Here is an 18,293-nt window from a genome sequence, read left to right on the forward strand (position 1 = left end):
CAATGCAGCAGAGAAAAGTGGTTTAACCTTCCCTGCTTCAGGTGGTTCAGTTACATCCCTAATCAAACCCCCTCCGTCACACACGCACACGCACACACAGCCTCACCAGTCCTCTGCCGAGCCAGTAATGGGAGACCCTTTTGCCTAAATTACAGACATTGCCGTGGAATGTGGGCTGTGATGGTGTGGATAATGTCGGACCAGTCAATCACTCGTCTTTGAACAGAAAGGACCATGTGTGCGCCCCGCCTCAAAATACACACACACACACACACACGCGTTTGTGCATATTAAACATCGCCTGTAACATTTTCATTTAATGTCGGTATAATTGCAAATTCCCAAATCCACGTCAAATTATTTTGAATTTCAATGTGTGTCATTGTTTGTGATCCGTTTCTGACAGTGTCCGTGTAAACAAGACTCCTTCCTTTTAATTTGACCCCAATTCTCTCTATAAAGCGTTACAGTGGAGCCATATCCCAGACAGACAAAACATTCCTGACAGATAACCCGCTGCATGACGAACTCCCAGCTTTCATTTTTTTCCTTAATCTGCATGTCTTTATATTTGCGGAGACCCGGCAGACATCCACAACCAAAGCACTGTGGCGCTGGAACCCCCCCCAGCGAGACCTCGACTTAATACCGAGCAAGAGCAACTGCTCTGGCAGGGATTATATTTCCCCTTTTTGTTTCTTTCTTCTCAGTGGCGCGATGGGAGCAAGGAGACAAGGGGGAGGCAGGGAGATAAAGGAGGAGGAACTAGAGAGAATGAGAGCGGGAGAAGAAAACAAAACAGGAGGAGATGTGGAGAGACAGACAAGACGGAGAGGGGGAAGGAGCCAAACAGAGAGGTGGTGGCGAAGAAAAGGAGCCTGCTGTGTTATTTAAAAAGGAAGGCTCCAGGAGAGCGCTGAGGAAATCACCACTAAGGCATGGTATTAAAGCCTGTCTGACCCTCTGCAGACCCCCCCAGTGATTCGCCCGGCTGCAGGAGCATGGTTGGAGGGATTAGGCCTCTGAAACGCTCCGTCAAGACCATTCTGTCAGGCAGCGCCGGAGACGGCCCCAGTCATCCACCCCCACACCCTCCGCGCTCCACTCAAACCAGCCTCTCCGGGGCTCAACAGCTCCGGAGAGGGGCCTGATGATAGGCTCTCTGGGGGGACACAAGATTGGCCACGGACATCAAAAGCCAGCAGGGTGACAGACAGCAGGGAGGTCCCCGCCCGCCTTCCCACCCCCCACCCTCCCTTTCTGTCGCTGTCCTTCTCTCTCCCTCCATCGCATCCCAGGCCCCCGCTGGTCCGTGAGGGGTTTGTTATTGCATTTTGCAGGGGCCTGAGCTAATTACGGTCGTTGTTCTGCCTAGAGTGGCCTCCCTGCTGTGGGGGAGGGGGTGTGTGACAGAAGGGTGAGAACGAAAAAACAAGAGGAACACGAGGGCTGATCTGCTGATTGTTTGTTGGCTGACAGGTGAGCCGTGCTCTGTCCCCTCAAGAGGTCCTCAAATGAAGATTCCGCTGGGCAAAGAACCCCTGATGCCAGGAGCCTCTCAGACTTTGCGTATGTGACAGCGGGGGGCCTCATGGCTGTGGTCGGAGAAGACTGCGCGAGGACGTGTGCTGCAGGGATCTGAGCTTCGTGTCATGGGACGGGGCGTTTTAACACTTCTGAGACCGCGCTGGGAAATCCTTCTTGACCTCGTTGCCCCTCTGCTGTTCAACTCCCCCTCTGTGTAACACTAGAACGCGGGAGAAGGGTTGACAAGGAGGGGACTGGGTGTACGCGTCCATGGAGACGGGAGCAATTTCATCTGTGAATCCCCACCACTTTCCCCTTGGCGGAGCCCGTACACTCGATAAGTGGGCTGGTGGTTTGTGACCCACATGTGAAACTGGTTGAGGGCCTGAGACCAGGACAACGGCTGCAGGGGGTCTGTCTATTGACAAGAACAAGAGGCCTCTTCCACTTTGAAGCCTTGTATATTTAAATATTTCATGACCCTCGAGCCCCTTTTATCAGATGTGCGCACTGGCTTGTGGCTGCCTTTCATTAATAGCGCAGCGAGAGGAGTTAGTGTCGATCTAATGCCCCCATCAGCGAGGCAGATCTGAGGGAGCCTCTCCCGTACGCAGACGCCTTTGGCACTCAGCATATCTGGAAGACGATCTCGTTAAACGCTAGTAACAATTAAACCAATTACAGATAAGCCTAAGTGCGTGAAAGCCACAACACGATGTTTACAATGATTAGCATGCAACGTTCTCAGCAGGGATGGCAATCAGCGGCAGAGCCTGGCGCTTCACGAGATCACAGGGCTCTTTATCTGTCACTATCGATACAGGTTCAGCGGCTGGAGGCGGACCCGTCATGTTTGGCCCTCCATCACGCCGCCGGTCACAAACCAGGTTTGACAGAAGTCTTTGCAAGATGTCACGGGAACAGAACAATGATATCAAAAAGGAAGCAGCACCGCAGCTCGCCACTCCCTTATTTCTGTTCATTATCGTCAAAGGCATCACAAACACACAACGCTGGATCTCGCTGAAGCACTCATGACTCCTCTCTTCCAGTCAACAATCCTGGTCTGTCAGACCGGCGCATGTGAGCGGTGTGTGTGTGTGTCGAGTGGAGCGCAGTGTGGGCCAGTAGATTTCCACAAGGGCGCGTGCTGCCATGGCACGGGGCACCAGTCTGGAAATGTGTCTCTGAGGCTGGTGACCATGACATAAGGCCCTGCTTGTCTGCCTGTAATAGAGATGCCTTTGAGAGTGGCCCGCATCTGCCCGCGGGACACATTCCACGCTTTCCTCCACAGGCCCCGCGCCGCCGCGAGGCCCCAGGTCCTAAATGTGCGCATTGTGAGGCGCCACTGCTGGCCACCTGACAACAGCACATTCACCACGGGTTATTTGAGTGGATCGAGGCTCCCGCTGCGCAGATAGAGCGGCTTCTCTCTCTGGAAGTGTGTGTGTGTGATTCCTTCTGAACCGGAGTGTTGTTTGTGTTTATATAACTGCGTCTAACGAGCCACTTTAACAGTTTGTTTTTGCTGTTAAACTGATACCAGGAGAGGCATAAAGTAGTGCCAGTGTGTGTGTGTGTGTGTGTGTGTGTGTGTGTGTGTGTGTGTGTGTGAGGGAGGAAAGCTTGACGTAGTTTTAGGTTTGCAGGTTTCTTTCAGCGTGTGTGTGTGGGTTTATGTTGGGGGCCTGCTGTCCGTTAGGGCCACAGCGGACCTTCAGTGCAAAGGGCCACCCAGTCACCAGGCAGCGCTAAGCCCAATAATCAGTGCCCGTCTCTGCCGGCGCTTATCACGTACTGTGTTTACCAACAACAAGCTTCGCCGAGATGATCTGGGGCCGCTTGCTGTCTGTCGCACTACCTCCCCGTCTCCCGACTCTCGCCGACACGCGTGTCAAACACCCAGTGCCTGTAAGAGGATTTGCACTGGCAACAGAGACAAGCTGCGTCGCTCATCCGCAGCAAAAAAGTACCCCCACACACACACACACACACACACACATTCCCTGAAGGAGACTGCGGTTTGGCCCGGCTTGTGCTGCGTCCACTGACATAAGGGTGAAAACAGTTTGTTGTTCAATAAAGCTTTTAATTTAGTTTGATGAAGGGGAACTAAAATAAGCTTTGGGCTCCGATGGCTCTTAGTACTAATGCTTTTAAAAGTGTTGCGCATTGGCGCCACTACTGGTTTCCCTCAGTCTGGTGGTAACATCAATGTTTTCTGAAATAAATAGGGTTTCGGTGGCGTAGCTCTTCTACTGACAGTAGTGCGGTGTCGTCCACAAAGCTCCATTTTCAACATGTTCAAACTGCAAATGATCAGTCAGCAACCCACAGCTACTGGTCTGCGGACGGGACACAGTGAGGAGACACACCGTTGACTGTATGTCTAACAGGAAGATGTCGTGTTTAGCTAACGGAGCTACACACATGTACCTGTTTGCAAGCTCAAACAATGATTCAATGGAACTGTGAGTAGAGGCAGCACTTGCTGTGTTTCCCCAATATGTCGATTGATTAGTCTGCTCGGGTGACCAAATTGTTATGTGATAGCAATGGGCTGTCCCCGGGAAGTCATTCGCTGTGGGTTCACTGACTCTCTGACCAGGGATATCAGAGGAGTGTCTTTTAGTCATGCTCGCTGGAGTCCGGGCACCGACTCCACTAAAGCTTCTGGTCTGCAGGCAGATCTGACAGAGGCCTCCGAACACCTGTCATCCGCTGACACAACAGCACCTGACACTGCCCATGACTTCACAGGCAGCGGCGCTCACAAAGAGGACCTACATGCCATGCCAACTAGCATGTGTCTTTTTCCCCCCTTTTTGGAGCCATACGCTAGTGATCTGCATGTGTGTAAGGCCGTTCATTTAAACAACCGACACGTGTGATTCGCAATTAGTCACACCGCTGAGCACACACAAACACACACAGCGTCACTGCCTGCGGGAGGTGTCCTCCTGAGGCCCCCGAGGAGACAGATGTGTCAAAACAACATATTGGCTTCGCTCCTCTTTGCCGTGGTGTTGCTTTGTTCCTTTACCCCAAAAAACATTGGCTGTGATTTGTTCTGCACATTGCTGATGTGTTTTTCACCCGTTACTCAGAAAACATCATGTTCCTCAGCGTTAAAAAGCAATTTAGCCCTTACAGGATTAAAAGCGCATAAAAAATTGAGGGGCCCCTTCTATTAACCAGGTTGAGGGCTGCACACAGCATTTAGAGAGACAATAGGGAATCTTTTAGCATTACTAATTCATCCACAGGAAGACGGTGGTTTTAGCCGCTGTGCACGCGTCACCGCTACACCGCTGAATACAAACATTAGCCGGCTGGCAGTCGCTGCTGTGCAGAGTCTCGTGAGTAGACAGAATACCAGGTGGATGTCTATCTGCAGGGACTGTTAAACGTAACCTACTTTCAGGTCTCTTTCATTTCAGTTAAGCGCTGCAACTTCCAGGCCCTTAGACCAGTCGTTCTCAACTGGTGGGACCCGTCTTCAGTGTTTCGGGGTCGTGGCCCTGGGCACGTGCTATTCATTTACAGTCTGAGTGGAGCGGTTTGTCCACGCTGACCTTTTATACTTGGCCGACAGAAGCAGAAAACTGCTGGGAATCTACGTCAACATCTGTGATCTCTGTTACCAAACCAATTTGAACCACGGCAGGGTGAAGCCTTTAGTGAGGGAGCTGTTGGCGTGTTGGAAAAGGCAGACGAGACGCCGACGTTTGAATTGGGTCTGATTTTAAAACGTTCTCTAATGTTTCCTCTCAACACACTGAGGAAGCGACGGAAGAGAGAAGATAAAAACAGCATGATGAACAGCGGGGTAGTGGACCGCGGCCCCACTTAAAACATAATGATGGATCCTAATGATGCCCGTAATTACCGCTTGTAAAATGGTGATAATTACAATTCTTTTACAGCTCTTTATCCACGGCCAATCTTGATAATGATTGTTGGAGTGATAAACAGTGATTGCCTGTGTTTGACCTTTGCAAGCATCAACTTAACAAATAAAGCAGTGCAGGGTGAGACTTTACATGACTTGTACTAATTGCAGTGAACAGTTGTTCATTGATGCTTTAATATAACAACATAAAACACCATAGGAATGATACACAAATTAATTTAGTGGCCACAAGGGAGCAGGGGAAACACTGATGTCTAAGAAACTAAACGTGTTTGTATCCATCCCAGGCCTGATATCCAGGTGCACTTCCCCTCCATCCAGCCTGTAACGTTGGCCGGGCTCCCCAGTCACATGGCGCAGATTACGCCTGTGTTAAAACCAAATGCCTGATAATGCAATCAAGCAGCTTTGAAGCCTGGTGAGTCTCCAGTGCCTGCAGTAATGAGGGGAAAATGAAACCGCTCCCTCAGTGTCTGAGTAACCCCCCTGATGAGACCTTCATCAGAGACGGACGCACTGAGGGGGAGGGAGGGGGGAGAGAGAGAGAGAGAGCGTAATCAAAATGAATCCATTCATCCTCAGCCATGGTAGAACACCACGTTTGGACTTGTTTAACCTCCTATGAGCGCTTCTCAACAAGGACATCTAGAGTACTGTATTAATCCAAGTGGGATATTGTGGACATTTGGGGATGTTCCGACATTCTTCTCACAAAAAATATGCAATCAAATACAGCTCAGTCTTTCCATATTTTTAAAGCGGTGCTGCTACCACCTAACCCTAACATGTCATTATATTCTCTCAGCAGTTTCTTACCAACCAGTTAACCTACTTGTGTTGTATACATATAAAAGGCAGTGGTGTCGAAGGAACCATACGTCTCGCAGAAACCATATGATTACGACTATGTTGCACTGGAAGATTGTAGTGCATGGACCTCAGATGGACATGGAGGGGACTGCTGCCTTCGGCCTGCAGCTTAGAAACTTCACCACTGATCATGGGACAGATCTGTGAATACACCATCGACACTTTGGTTTCCTTTATCACTCTGGCTCTCCAACTCCTTTAGTCAGCATCCTCCTGCAGAGGCCACAGGCCTCGTCATTCACTGACTGTATTACATTAACAAGTCGTCCTCTACACTGAGGAAACGCAGCCTGCTAAACCACAGTCCCGTATTTCTACAGTGGCCCAGAGTGGACAAACCAAACACTCGTCCATTTGGGTTTCTGTGTTGGGGCCTGTAGGACTCCTAAACGCTCTGCTTCATCACCACCAGATGTTAATCAGACCTTTCAGCCTGTTGAAGTAAAAGATGCTTGTGAAAACAATAATTCATTTATTCCTGGTTTGTGTGTGTGCACGCTTAGCATACAGGCAAGGTTTTTTTACAGTGTAGTTTTGTCATACTGAGAATACCACTGTATGTATGACAGTGTTGGTGAATGTTAGTGTGCTTACTGAACGGCTCGGTTGCGTGTGTGCAGACTTTGAGGTAGAAACTTTTCACTCCTGCTGTCACAGCCGACAATGAGACACATCGATGGGAGTGAAGTAAAAAGTAAAAGCCATTTTTTTTTCCAAAAGAGAAATAGTTGGTTGTGATGAGACAACGCTGAACAATCGTGCTTTTATTTCATTCACAGCAGAACCCGTCATCACGGACACATCCACCCTGCTGTTAGATTGCATTATATTCTAAAGTGTTCCCGCTACTGTGAACATCCCTTGTATATCGTCGCTACACAATTATATAAAGCCTCATTTTGTATGGATGCAGACAATATAGTCACATGTTTCACAGCTGGGATTGTAAAAGCTTATTTGGTGCGTCTCATGGTCTCACCCCTGAGACCAGAAGGTAATAACGCCCCCCAGGAGTTGCTGATGTCACTCAACAGTGATGGCTATCATTTGTTTCTAATATGACCACACAGTATGAAGCCACACACACACACACACACACACACACACACACACACACACACACACACACACACACACACACACACACACACACGCCTGACTTGAAGATGGATGTGTCCTGCACTGATCTCATCTTTAATGAAGAGCAGGTAGAAGCCCCGCCCAGTCCGGTCACATCAGCAGCCTGTCTGCTCTGAGCTATCACCCTGGGCTCGTCTCTTTCTTCCTGAAACACGCCGTCCGGATGTCCCTCTCTGCTCGACTGATGATTCATGGCTGCTGATTGATGGCAGCTCTCGTGTCATTTCTAACAACAGTTAACGGGGGATCCTTTTGATGACACCTGACAGCCGCGGCCCACGGGGAGGAGGAATTCGGACGTGGACCATCAAGACGGATGCTGGCTACCTCCCACATGAAAAGACAGGAACAAAGCTGTCCGTGTGCCCCCGACTAAATTAAATATTTGTTTATAGTTGCACTAGTGAAGGTAGAGGAACCTTTAAATGTTGCGACCACAAGGAATTGTGGGACGGCAGTATCTCCCTTCCCATTGGTAAGCGATGGTGGATGGAAGAGATTCACATGTAACGCCATTAAGCTATACTTCAATCAACCCTATACGAGTGAAACGACTCATTTACAACAGGTCTTATCAGTAAATAGGTTTTTCTAATACATGACATGTTGCCAAACACCTTCAATGCTTTAGGATCATCATAAAATGTGCTTGCTGTACTAAAACCATCACACCAACCTACCCAATAATTACATTTTACACCATTGGGGCGGATAGGGATTATATTTTATTCATACTCCTTGTTGTAATTTTATGACTCTTTCAACAATATTTCTGCTGGTTTCCCCTTTATTATGTAAATCAGTTTTGTGGGCTTGTTATCTAGATTGTGTTGTTCCGTTGTTAGTTTCCTGCTTTGTTTTGGTTACGGTATTTCCCATGGGATGAATCTAAACAAATTAACAAATTGCACAGCTTTTGTGTTTTCATATTTAATGAGGTATTGTTCATCACTGCAAATGAAATAAAAAAGATTAGAATGAAATGAATGTGCCGCAAACAGGAACAGCGTAAATATCAGGTACTACGACTAATTATGTAAAAGTATGACTGGCAATTGTTTAAAAAAATGCGTGTGGCATGTTTCTAATGTTTCAAGACTAAACCAATTATTTTAAAACCATTATTTAAAATACAAGCAGAAAAGGCAAACAGGACCAACACACACTACCAGTACTGGGGCGCATACTACACTGCATGCAATGATCATAGCTTTATTGAGAGCTAAATTCTAAAAAACAATAGTGGGGTTCAAACGAGGCTGTCAATCCTTGCCACATCGCACAACAGGACAACTATTTTATTTGCTCCGATCTCAACAGAAGTCCTGAAGAGCAGTGGTGGGGTTTCTTTTAGTAGAATTTAGTAGTGACTACTCTTCATTCAACAGCATCTCCCTTCGCCACTATTGAGCACCACTGCACTGCACTTTTGGGAGAAGAGCAAGAGGCCAGAGTTTGAATAGGCCAGAAAAGAAATCAGAGAAGTCACACTTCCAGTTGCCATCTTCCAACTTGCACACATCCTTTTTTTAACACTCACACATGCTCTTGACTGGGTACTATATTATAGCCATACATCTGTACCGTGATAGAGAAGCCGGCACTGAGGAAAGTTTAGCTGTGCATGGTTTTGCAGATAGGAGCTGGGGCCGGGGGAGGTGATGAGTTGGGAGTCTCACTTCGTTAGGGCTTGAAATAATGACGACAACATTTCTGAGCAGAAATGATTTGATTAGTGCTTTCAGGTCTAAAAAGGAACCTGGATGCGTACCAAATGACTGTGGAGGGGGAAGGTGCGACAGTGTTCTTAATTGCTGGAAGCGCACCTAGAGACTTGATGATTTGTGACATCTTATCCGGTGCTCTGCGCTAACACTAATAACTGTTAATTAACTGTAGCAAGGATGCCAGAGAGGAGGAAGCAAGGGAGACACACACACAGACAGAGAAAGAGACACACACACACACACAGATTCATGGCCTTGTGTGTGTTCTCTAGATTAAAGAGAAAAGCCTCCCCAGGGATGTATGCGAGATGGGGCGAAGATGTTGTGGAGGTCAGGATGCTTGCTGTTCTGTAATGCTAATGGGCACAGTGGGGCCACACTGCTATCAAACGAGAGGAATAACAGCCATGCCGTTATTGTTTTCAAATTGATGCGACTGTGTTAATCCGTTAGCCCTAATTGGTCCGCGAAGACGGAAAACAAAGTCAATGTTCCGTTTCAAGGCCAGATTCATTTCCAAAGCAGATATTCACAGATGTCTCTTTTTTGTCATAAGAACAGTTGGCATCTGCATTGAAGCTCTTTAGTGCGAGGAGAGGGGGCCGCACGCGCTCAGTGCTCTCATCGGTAAAGGCAAAGCGCCTGGCGTCCCTGTGCATGTAGACAGCTTTGGAGTCGCCCTCCACCGGATACTGCACCAAAACACACGACCCTGTGAAATGTCGTCCTCCAGAGCCATGGCCATTTTCATGGTGAAATGGAGGACTTGATGGAGCGTTCTTGTGTTCATGCATCAACACAAATCCATTAGTTGACGTGCTTATAAACGGCTAATGATGTCTCTAACAGACAACAAAGTAGATGGATGGTGTGCCAGCGAGGTGGTCCCTTCCCTGCAGTATGCACACGGAATTAGACGCATAGGGAAGTAATGGTATGAGATTATTATTATTAATATAAATCATATTATTATTAGTACACTGACCCTTAAAGGAATGACAAGAGAACCAATAATAATAAAGTCTAAGTCTACAAGTAAGAAGTACTGTAGCATGTTAAAATAACCGCTTAAAGTGACCTATTGTCCTATGAAAATGAACAACTAACACATACTGTTTCTGCCAGACTGCTCCCTCAATATCAGGTAAGTGAGACAATAATAGACAATATGCTAATGGCAGAAAATGGTAAACCGTGGTTAACACCGTTCATAACTGTTAAGTCCTCATTTGGTCCATCCCAATTTTAGAGGCCTTGGGGTTATTAAACTATATTGTCGGCAAATGTGGAAAAAAAAGTCTTTGAGTGAGAATGTCTTTTGAAGTCCTGATCAAGAGCTCTGCCACGATCCAAAACTAACCCAAAGCTACATTACTGACAGTTAGCTTTTGAGTCTCTTCCCCTTCTTCCACTGACATCTATGTATGACATGCCAAAACACATAGACCCAGACAATGGATTAACAAATAGCCTAACACCAACTTGGCCCAAGCCAGAGTTGATGATATGGGTGGGAAGAGGTTACTGCTGAAGAAGAAGATGATCTCTACTTGTGAAACCGTTCCTTGTTTTGTTCTCACAGTCAGTGTACAGTGCACACCTACAGTATGACGACAAGCGGTAAAACAAAGTGTATCGACTGTTGAGTGTCAAGTTCTTTAGGAGTGATGTTGAAGGCTGATTTTCTATTTCCTTCCCTATCCAAACAGCTGTCATGTTTCATGAATTCAGCGATGCCCCCCCCCCCCCCTCGCCTGGAGATCCCGAGCTGTCTTGACAAACAAACACGTCTCCGCTATTATTGCCGCGCTTCCATCCGTCCTCCAGTGCTCGCTGCTCCGGTGACAGCGACACAAAGAGACAAGAGGAGCGTGGCCCGGGAGTGGATAAACAAAGAATGCCTTCGCGTGTCACCGCTGCTTGGACTGATGCACTGGCTGGAAAATGAGGGAGTTTGAGGGATGGCTGCGAGGCACAAACACACGCCCATATGCGCAAACACACACATACACACAAAGGCATGTCTCCAGTGAAAGCTTTACATTTGTCTCTGACGTGCCACGGTCAAGCCATCGCCTTCAGATGTCTCGGGTTAAATACCGAGGGCGATCGAGGTTACGCGTTCGGATGGGCACATCCACATTTTCAATTGAGACGTCCACAGTCTATTAGGCTCCGGGATACAGTGCGGCCCAGAGAGATGAAGAACGGCGCGAGACAGCAAATAGAGGCAAGGAGAGACTGACAAGCTGGCGGGTTCTTCATTGTTATTATGCCGGGGCCTCAGTGTGCGCTTGTCACCGCACAAAGCCCCACGAAGGACGCGCAAGATCACGCCGCTGTCTTCTAATCAGAAGAGGGCACACTGCGTGTTTTGTTTGGTTCTGCGGTACCTCGCTTCTGTCGCACATCAAGCAAAGGCCCTGCAGCGCTCGCTGCCGGAGCTACGCAGGTGGGCAGCCATTCTGCTTCACACGTTTCAATTTGACAACACAAGCGCTCAAGGGCCTTCAAAATGTGCGCAGGTTGTCAGTGTTTCACTAACAATGGCAGATGAGCCAGGTGATGAACGGAAACATGCCCATATTCAGAGCTCAGGGTCATTTAAAGATTCCAAGCAAGACTGCACATAGCAGTTGTGTTTACTTAAACATGTCATTTCCTTGAAACAGAAAATTGTCAGGCCTTTCTACCGCAATCTGCTCTGGAGTGACAACAATATGTCAGAAAGGACTCGGTCAAAGAACCAGTGTCTAAATATAATAGATTTCACAGAGAAGAAATTCCTGACACTCTTTTACTGCTCGTATCGAATTCCAAAACCATGAAAAACGCATCGATGTCGAGAAATTACACCTTTAACAGAGTAACGCTGTAATGTGCCGATTCTTTTATTGATCTACACAACATTGCCTCCAGCTATACTCCGGCAAATAGCCACATTCAAAGACTTTTGAGAGCCGCCAATGTAAGAATAACACTGGCTGTTTGTTTTTTCTCTCAGGCGGTGTCTTTCAAGAGTGAAGGACAACTGTGACAAAACCAGAGAGAAGAGGCCAGATGTGCTCTCATTGTTCACTGAAAAACAAAGCTAAAACAATTCACGGTAAGAAATCTCAAGAGGGTACATATCCGAGGGGAGGGCCGTCTCAGTCAGTCTTTCTCTCATCTGCCTTTCTTAGCGGCTACGCTGTGTGACCCCTCTGTAAGGAGGGCGACCTCGGTCTTACTTATGGACCCGACACCCATTGACGGACGACTAACCCGTGACAGGTCAGGGCAGACCGGGCCAGGAACACCTGCTACTTAACAGAACTAAAACTTACCCAAGTGCTGAGAGGCGCTGCGAGAGCATGGATCGAGTTATTGACCACGGGCAGGAACACCCGAGAGCAAAACAAAGTTGTTGTCAGTCAAAAGAAGTTGAAAGCAGCAGTTCGGTAGGAAAACACAAGAGACGGAAATTCTTGACTGGATGGCGTCACACGGGTCAACAGAGCACGCCGAGGACTAGTTTGCTTCCAGCAGAGATCTAATCCTGTGGTATTCATAATGGAAAAGTAAAAGAAGTGAAGCAGGGTATCATCATGGTTCATCAAAACAAGTGAATGTATTTCTATTTGCTTCCTCAGCAGCTTCCAGAGGAACCCTCCTCCTTTGGAAACAACTAATACTTTTCTTACTTGGTGCAATTTTAAGTCTTCAACCGCTTATCTCCTACTTTATGAATTCATCTCTTCTCTGACTAGTTGGTTAACATCATCAAGCCCAGCAATTACTTAGAGAGTATAGAGCACACAAACGTAAAACAAGGCATGTCTAGCCTTTAATTTAGTAGTGTTACATGTTTTATTCTATTGGTTCATTAACTCTTATGTGAATAGGTATATTTATTGTTTATTACTCTTTATGTGATTTGACATATTGTTACATATGTTTGTAAGTATATATCTGAATACGGGATTATGAACACACGTACAGACTCTGATTTTGAACAACCACCCTACAGCATAATGAACTGTGGTAAGCCATCTCTCAGTGGTATAAGGAAGGAAGGGGGGTCATTAGGCGACGTTTGGTCGAATAGTCTTATACTAATGTCCCTAACGTTTCTATTCTAATGCAATAAAATGTGTCAAATAAATGACTGTTTTAAATTAAAATTAAAAATAAAATGCAGCCCAAAGCTTCCAAAAAGTGAAAGAGGAGGCAAAAATAATGTTTACGCTATGATTTGAATCTAGCACTGTTTCTCCTTTTTTTCCGCTCAGGGCAGTTCCTCTCAGACACGTGTGCGCATATGTCTGTATGTGCGCATTTGGCACTCGCACCAGCAGACGGAGAACACGTGTCCGCACGAACCGACCCCCCCCCATCGGCCTTTCCATTCATCCGAACTACTAACACCCCGCCCTCCCCCATTGGCCGGTTGTAAACCTTGTAAACCTCAGGATTTCTAGAAATGTATACCACCATTAAACATCTTCATTATGAACTTATAAACAAAAGCTTGTTGACCCTCTGTAGCTGGGTTCATCACATCCCTACGCAGTATCTGCTCACCCATCACTCATGCCGCAATGATTCTCAGTCAGTTTTCTTTTTAGGAAAGTATATGCAAAAGAGAAAAAACTGCATGTTTTGAAATATTCAAGGTCCCAAGGTTGGGTATGCACAAAGCTAACCAGACACAGCTAAAACTACAACCACAATGAATATATGGTTTACTGCCCCGGTACTAATCTGTGTTCCTGTTAGTATAAAACTGAACTCAGGAAAAAAACTATGGGCTTAAAACGAAAAACCACACATTCCATGCTGACATGCCAGCTTATATTGGGCTCAACGCAGGCACAAGTTTCTAATCTTCAAAAGCCGGTTTTATAAGTGCGTAATGAGTGAGACCACAATAGAAAAACAAACCATTTATTTTCCTCCCCCGGGGAGTAAGTGGAACCATATGGAACAGTGCGGAGCCAGATCCCAACATCTGGGCAGCACGGGAGAATCAAAGCCAAGTGGTGCTGTGGACCCTGTTGAACCACAGCAACCTTTGCCTGCCCTGACAGAGGTTTGCTCAACGAGAAAAACACACTGAAAACATGTTCTCCTGAGCGTCCGTCTTTCCCCCTGGCCAGTTGTTCAGGGTAATGCTGTGTGCACGGTCCACAGCGGTAATGTTAGGCAGCTGGGAGCTTGACTTGCAAAAAAAACAGCTGGAACAGAGCATGAAGATTCCTGTGAAACAGTTTCTTTAATATTGGTTGGAGGTTGCAGACAGTGTCATCCTGGGAGGGGATTTGAAATAAGTTCGACATACCTTTGGACCGCTAGAATGGCGTGTTACCACGAGAGTGCAAAAGCAGAAAAAAAACCCTGCACACAACAAGCTGATCTACTGATTAACAAGACTCAGCAAAGCTTGGTTAAATAGCTTTTAGCTAGTCTACATTACTCTTCAGCTAACAACAAAGGAACACTTTTATCAGTCCAAGCAGGCTGAGGTTAAGAAGCTGCACCACCTGAGGGCTATGTATTTTAGCTGGGGATTTAAAGCCTTACACTAAGCCACTCTCCTCCTTGCTCTCATGCCCCAGTCCACTTTTTCTCCTTTGGATCCCATTCAGCCCAAACAGAAAGGAAATTGCCCTGGAGACAATGAAACACTTTTTTTTTTTTTTAAAAAGATCAACTTGCATGTTCATTGTCGTTATTGTTTGTAGAACTTACAAGCAATATATTGCTTTTGAACGGCACAGATGCAGAGTTTATGATCTGTGCTGTGATCTATAGGATTACTGAGCGGAGGGAAATATGAGTGCACACAAAAGACAGATTTTTGTACATGCCCTGGAGGTGCAATCATGTATTTTAATACTCAACAAAGATAAGGTTGAGCACTGAGTGTAGTTGTCCTCTGGGAGGGATGAGGGGTGAGGCCGCCTCCCTTATGTCCAAACACATTATGCCAGAAGGTTTGTGGCAATGCTAATTTATTCCTCAGTGGTCCTTAGGGAGAGTGTCTAGTCATAAAGACCCTGTCAGCCCCTCCCCTCAGTGAGCACCACAGTCTGCAGGCAGACCCTCCCTGGGGAACCAGGCCCTGCAGGCATCTTCTGCTGAGTTATAATGCCACCCTCAGCTGTGTGGGCACTTTCGCAGGTGAGGTTGGAAGAGCAGTGTTGCATGACTTGACATATGACATAATCCATGTTGAGGTGGTCTTATGGCTGCCAATGGATGTCTGTTCTCCCAGTTCCTCCAATGCTTTAACGGTGAGTGTGCATGGCCCCCTACACAGCGCTGGCCTGCAGCTTGGGAGGGAAATAGCTCCTCACTGCAGCCTCCCTAGGAGGGAGCTGCCGGCTTGTCAACAAGCAGCCACAGAGGAGGCGAGCGGCTGGCTTCATTCAGCTGCACTTGAATAATGTCAAATGAACTGACATTCAGGCTTGGGAGCCTATGAGACACACAAGGAACCACTTTATCTTCTTTATTAAAAACAGTTTAGAGAGCAAGGAGGGAGAACAAATATCCACTTTCCTTAAAAGTCTCCAGAACAGACGGACCAAAATTAATTGCACCATTAAGCCCCCAATAAACAATGGTGATGTTGTTTTCCTTCACAGATGCATGTGGGCCAACACATTGCTCTTAAAAAGGCAATTACGATACAATTTTACAGAAAAATAGATTCGCATTTAATGGGCAATAAACACAGGTAGGGTATTGTATTACTCCAAAGCACCAACAAATAATCACAATTTTAGGGGCACAAATGTGTGGGCGTCTGTGTCTGTAAACCTGGCTAACTCCCTCTAATGGTAAAACATGGCTCATTAAACGTACCCCAAACGTAACCCAATATAACCTTAACAAGAAAAAATGTTTTTGCAAAAACCTCCCACAAGGGAATCATAGGATCGTGGGCTGTGTGGTGAGAACGTTGGCAATCTAACATAAATGCTTTGCACTACACGTTTACATATCTTTAGTTCCTGCACAATTAGCATACATCCTAAATTAATTGATTAATATTCCCTAAATTTTAATTTACTACTTCTGGCCCTTACAGAGGAAAAACACTAGTATACTGTAAACTGTTGTTAACAGTTAATATACTGTTCATAGTTTGAAGCTGTAGGTTGAAGACAAAGTGTTTTGTATTTATTCATATTTACAGAATACTTTAGTTTTCCGTTTTGTGCTTTAAAAAAAAAAATCGTTTTAGCACCGGGATTGAAAAAACAAACAAACATACCCATCCCTAATACAGAGCTGTGTTAATCAATGGACTCTGATTGGCGCTTAGTACCTCCGTCACTCGCCAATAACAACACATCTTCTTCCTCTCATTGACCCCCAGCCCCATTGCAACAAGCCACGTTCACCCCCTGAACAGAAGCCCAGCGTGTGAGGGAGCCTGAACCGTACTGAAAGAAGGGCGGATAGAGTGCTGGGGATTTTAGGGGCATGGGGGGGGCGGTAGGCCTGCTGGCACAGTAGCAGTAAGGGCTCCCCAGGCCATTAGCTCTGGTGCCCAGGACGCGGCGGTATTGCAGGCCCCCGCAGAGGAGCGCTCAGCTGGAGCTTCACATCTCACTGCCTCACAGCTAAGAACCCCCCCCCCACACACACACCCCTATTAGAGAAGATAAGGTTCCCATCGGCGAGTAGCAATAAACACACTCACATCTATGTTCAAGTGTATGCGCGAGCCACACAGAGTAGGTATGTGCCAGGAGTCATGGGGCGGCTGCAGTATCTGGGGTTGTTGTGGTTGTTTTGTCCACAGTTTCACTTTCTTTGAGAGCATTGTTTGGGATTTATAGCCAACAGCAAAGCAGAAATATAACAGTCATGTTTATTTGTTTTCGACTGTTTCCGTGCGTCATCATAACTTTTTCCTAGTTCCACACAAAATGGCAAAATGAAGACAAACTGTAAAGTGACTTCGATTTGAACCCTACGGTCGCTTGTTATTGCTTCCTTTTTTCACAAGCAACCGCACTGGCAGCCGAAAACTAAAAAGGCATTCAGGGAAACATAAAAGATTCTATTAGAATGGATTTTGAGGGCCACGTCTAAGCCGTTCTCTGGGTAGAATACAACAATTATGAAAACATTACATGGGTCTGTCTTTTTATTTATTTATTCTAGAAAGGTGGTTTCACCAGACACCACTTCATCAGGAAGAAAATGACCCCTTAGCTCCGCCTCCTTTAGTCGGTCCTCCACCTTCCTCCTGTCCTCCTTCCCTCTCTTCCTCTTTGAACCTCTCCCAGGGCCCGGCGCGCTCCTTTAATGAGTAGCTGGAAATGACAGCTTTAATCACCGCCTGTGGCCACAGGGAAGGGCCCGTTAATGATAGAAAAGAACAGAGGGCCATTTGCATCAATCAGTCCTAAATCACTTTTTATGATAATGCAGTAGAAAGGGAGGAGAGGCTACCCAGATGACTCCTGCATGATGATGATGATGAGGCCCTCTCCCCACTCTTGTGGAGGTTTTGTTAAAGGGATACACCAGCCGTTCTAGAATGAACGAAATGAATACTCTTTTCACACCGTAGGTGGGTCATCCTCCTGGGAAAACACAGGCACCACCATGAAGGTGACCTGTCAATGACAAGTTAGCCACGCCCTCAAGCAAACTGCTTTATTACTCTTTTTGACTCTAAATTGACCATCATTTACTGGATGAACATCTTTCTGTATTGAATAAGACTTGGAGTTAGATATTGAGAACATACACTATGTTTACAATCTTTACTGAGGTCATACATCAAAGTCATCGTCTCATAGACGTCTATATAATTGGAATGGAGGAGGCACTTCAGCATTTCTTCAGTGTTCTGACCCACAGGTTGCCACCTGCTAAATATGCATGGTTCTGGAACTTATTGTGCTTTTAAGGCAGCCCTTACTTCTGAGCTGTAACCCCGCTGTGGGCTAGAATACTGCCTCAGAGGTTCAAAACAGGTTCACTGCTCTCTTTGAGCAGTGAAGGCTTAGCCAACATATTTGCTAAAATAATCTGCCAAGGCGATAAGTAGAGATAAATAACAAGTGGAATGTGTAATGGTTGCTTAGGGGTCTAACCCTCTTCCAGAA

The 18,293-nt window shown here is 46.5% G+C and overlaps 2 protein-coding genes across 11 annotated transcripts in view; one reads left to right on the forward strand and one right to left on the reverse strand.

The window, feature by feature from the left end:
• The window catches only part of LOC120822077 (uncharacterized), a 52,780-nt gene extending 44,344 nt beyond the window's left edge, over positions 1–8,436 (forward strand). For all 3 annotated transcript variants that reach the window (XR_005712620.2, XR_013468354.1, XM_078106538.1), the window contains one exon: positions 7,690–8,436. Coding sequence is in view for 1 of the 3 variants with exons in the window: in XM_078106538.1 (XP_077962664.1) it covers positions 7,690–7,719 (30 nt within the window). In the remaining 2 variants the exon portion in view is untranslated. The remainder of the gene's footprint in view (positions 1–7,689) is intronic.
• The window catches only part of auts2a (activator of transcription and developmental regulator AUTS2 a), a 316,878-nt gene that overhangs the window by 34,697 nt on the left and 263,888 nt on the right, over positions 1–18,293 (reverse strand). The window lies entirely within an intron of this gene.

The sequence above is a fragment of the Gasterosteus aculeatus genome, chromosome 7, assembly GCF_964276395.1.
Source record: "Gasterosteus aculeatus chromosome 7, fGasAcu3.hap1.1, whole genome shotgun sequence".
NCBI lineage: Eukaryota > Metazoa > Chordata > Actinopteri > Perciformes > Gasterosteidae > Gasterosteus > Gasterosteus aculeatus.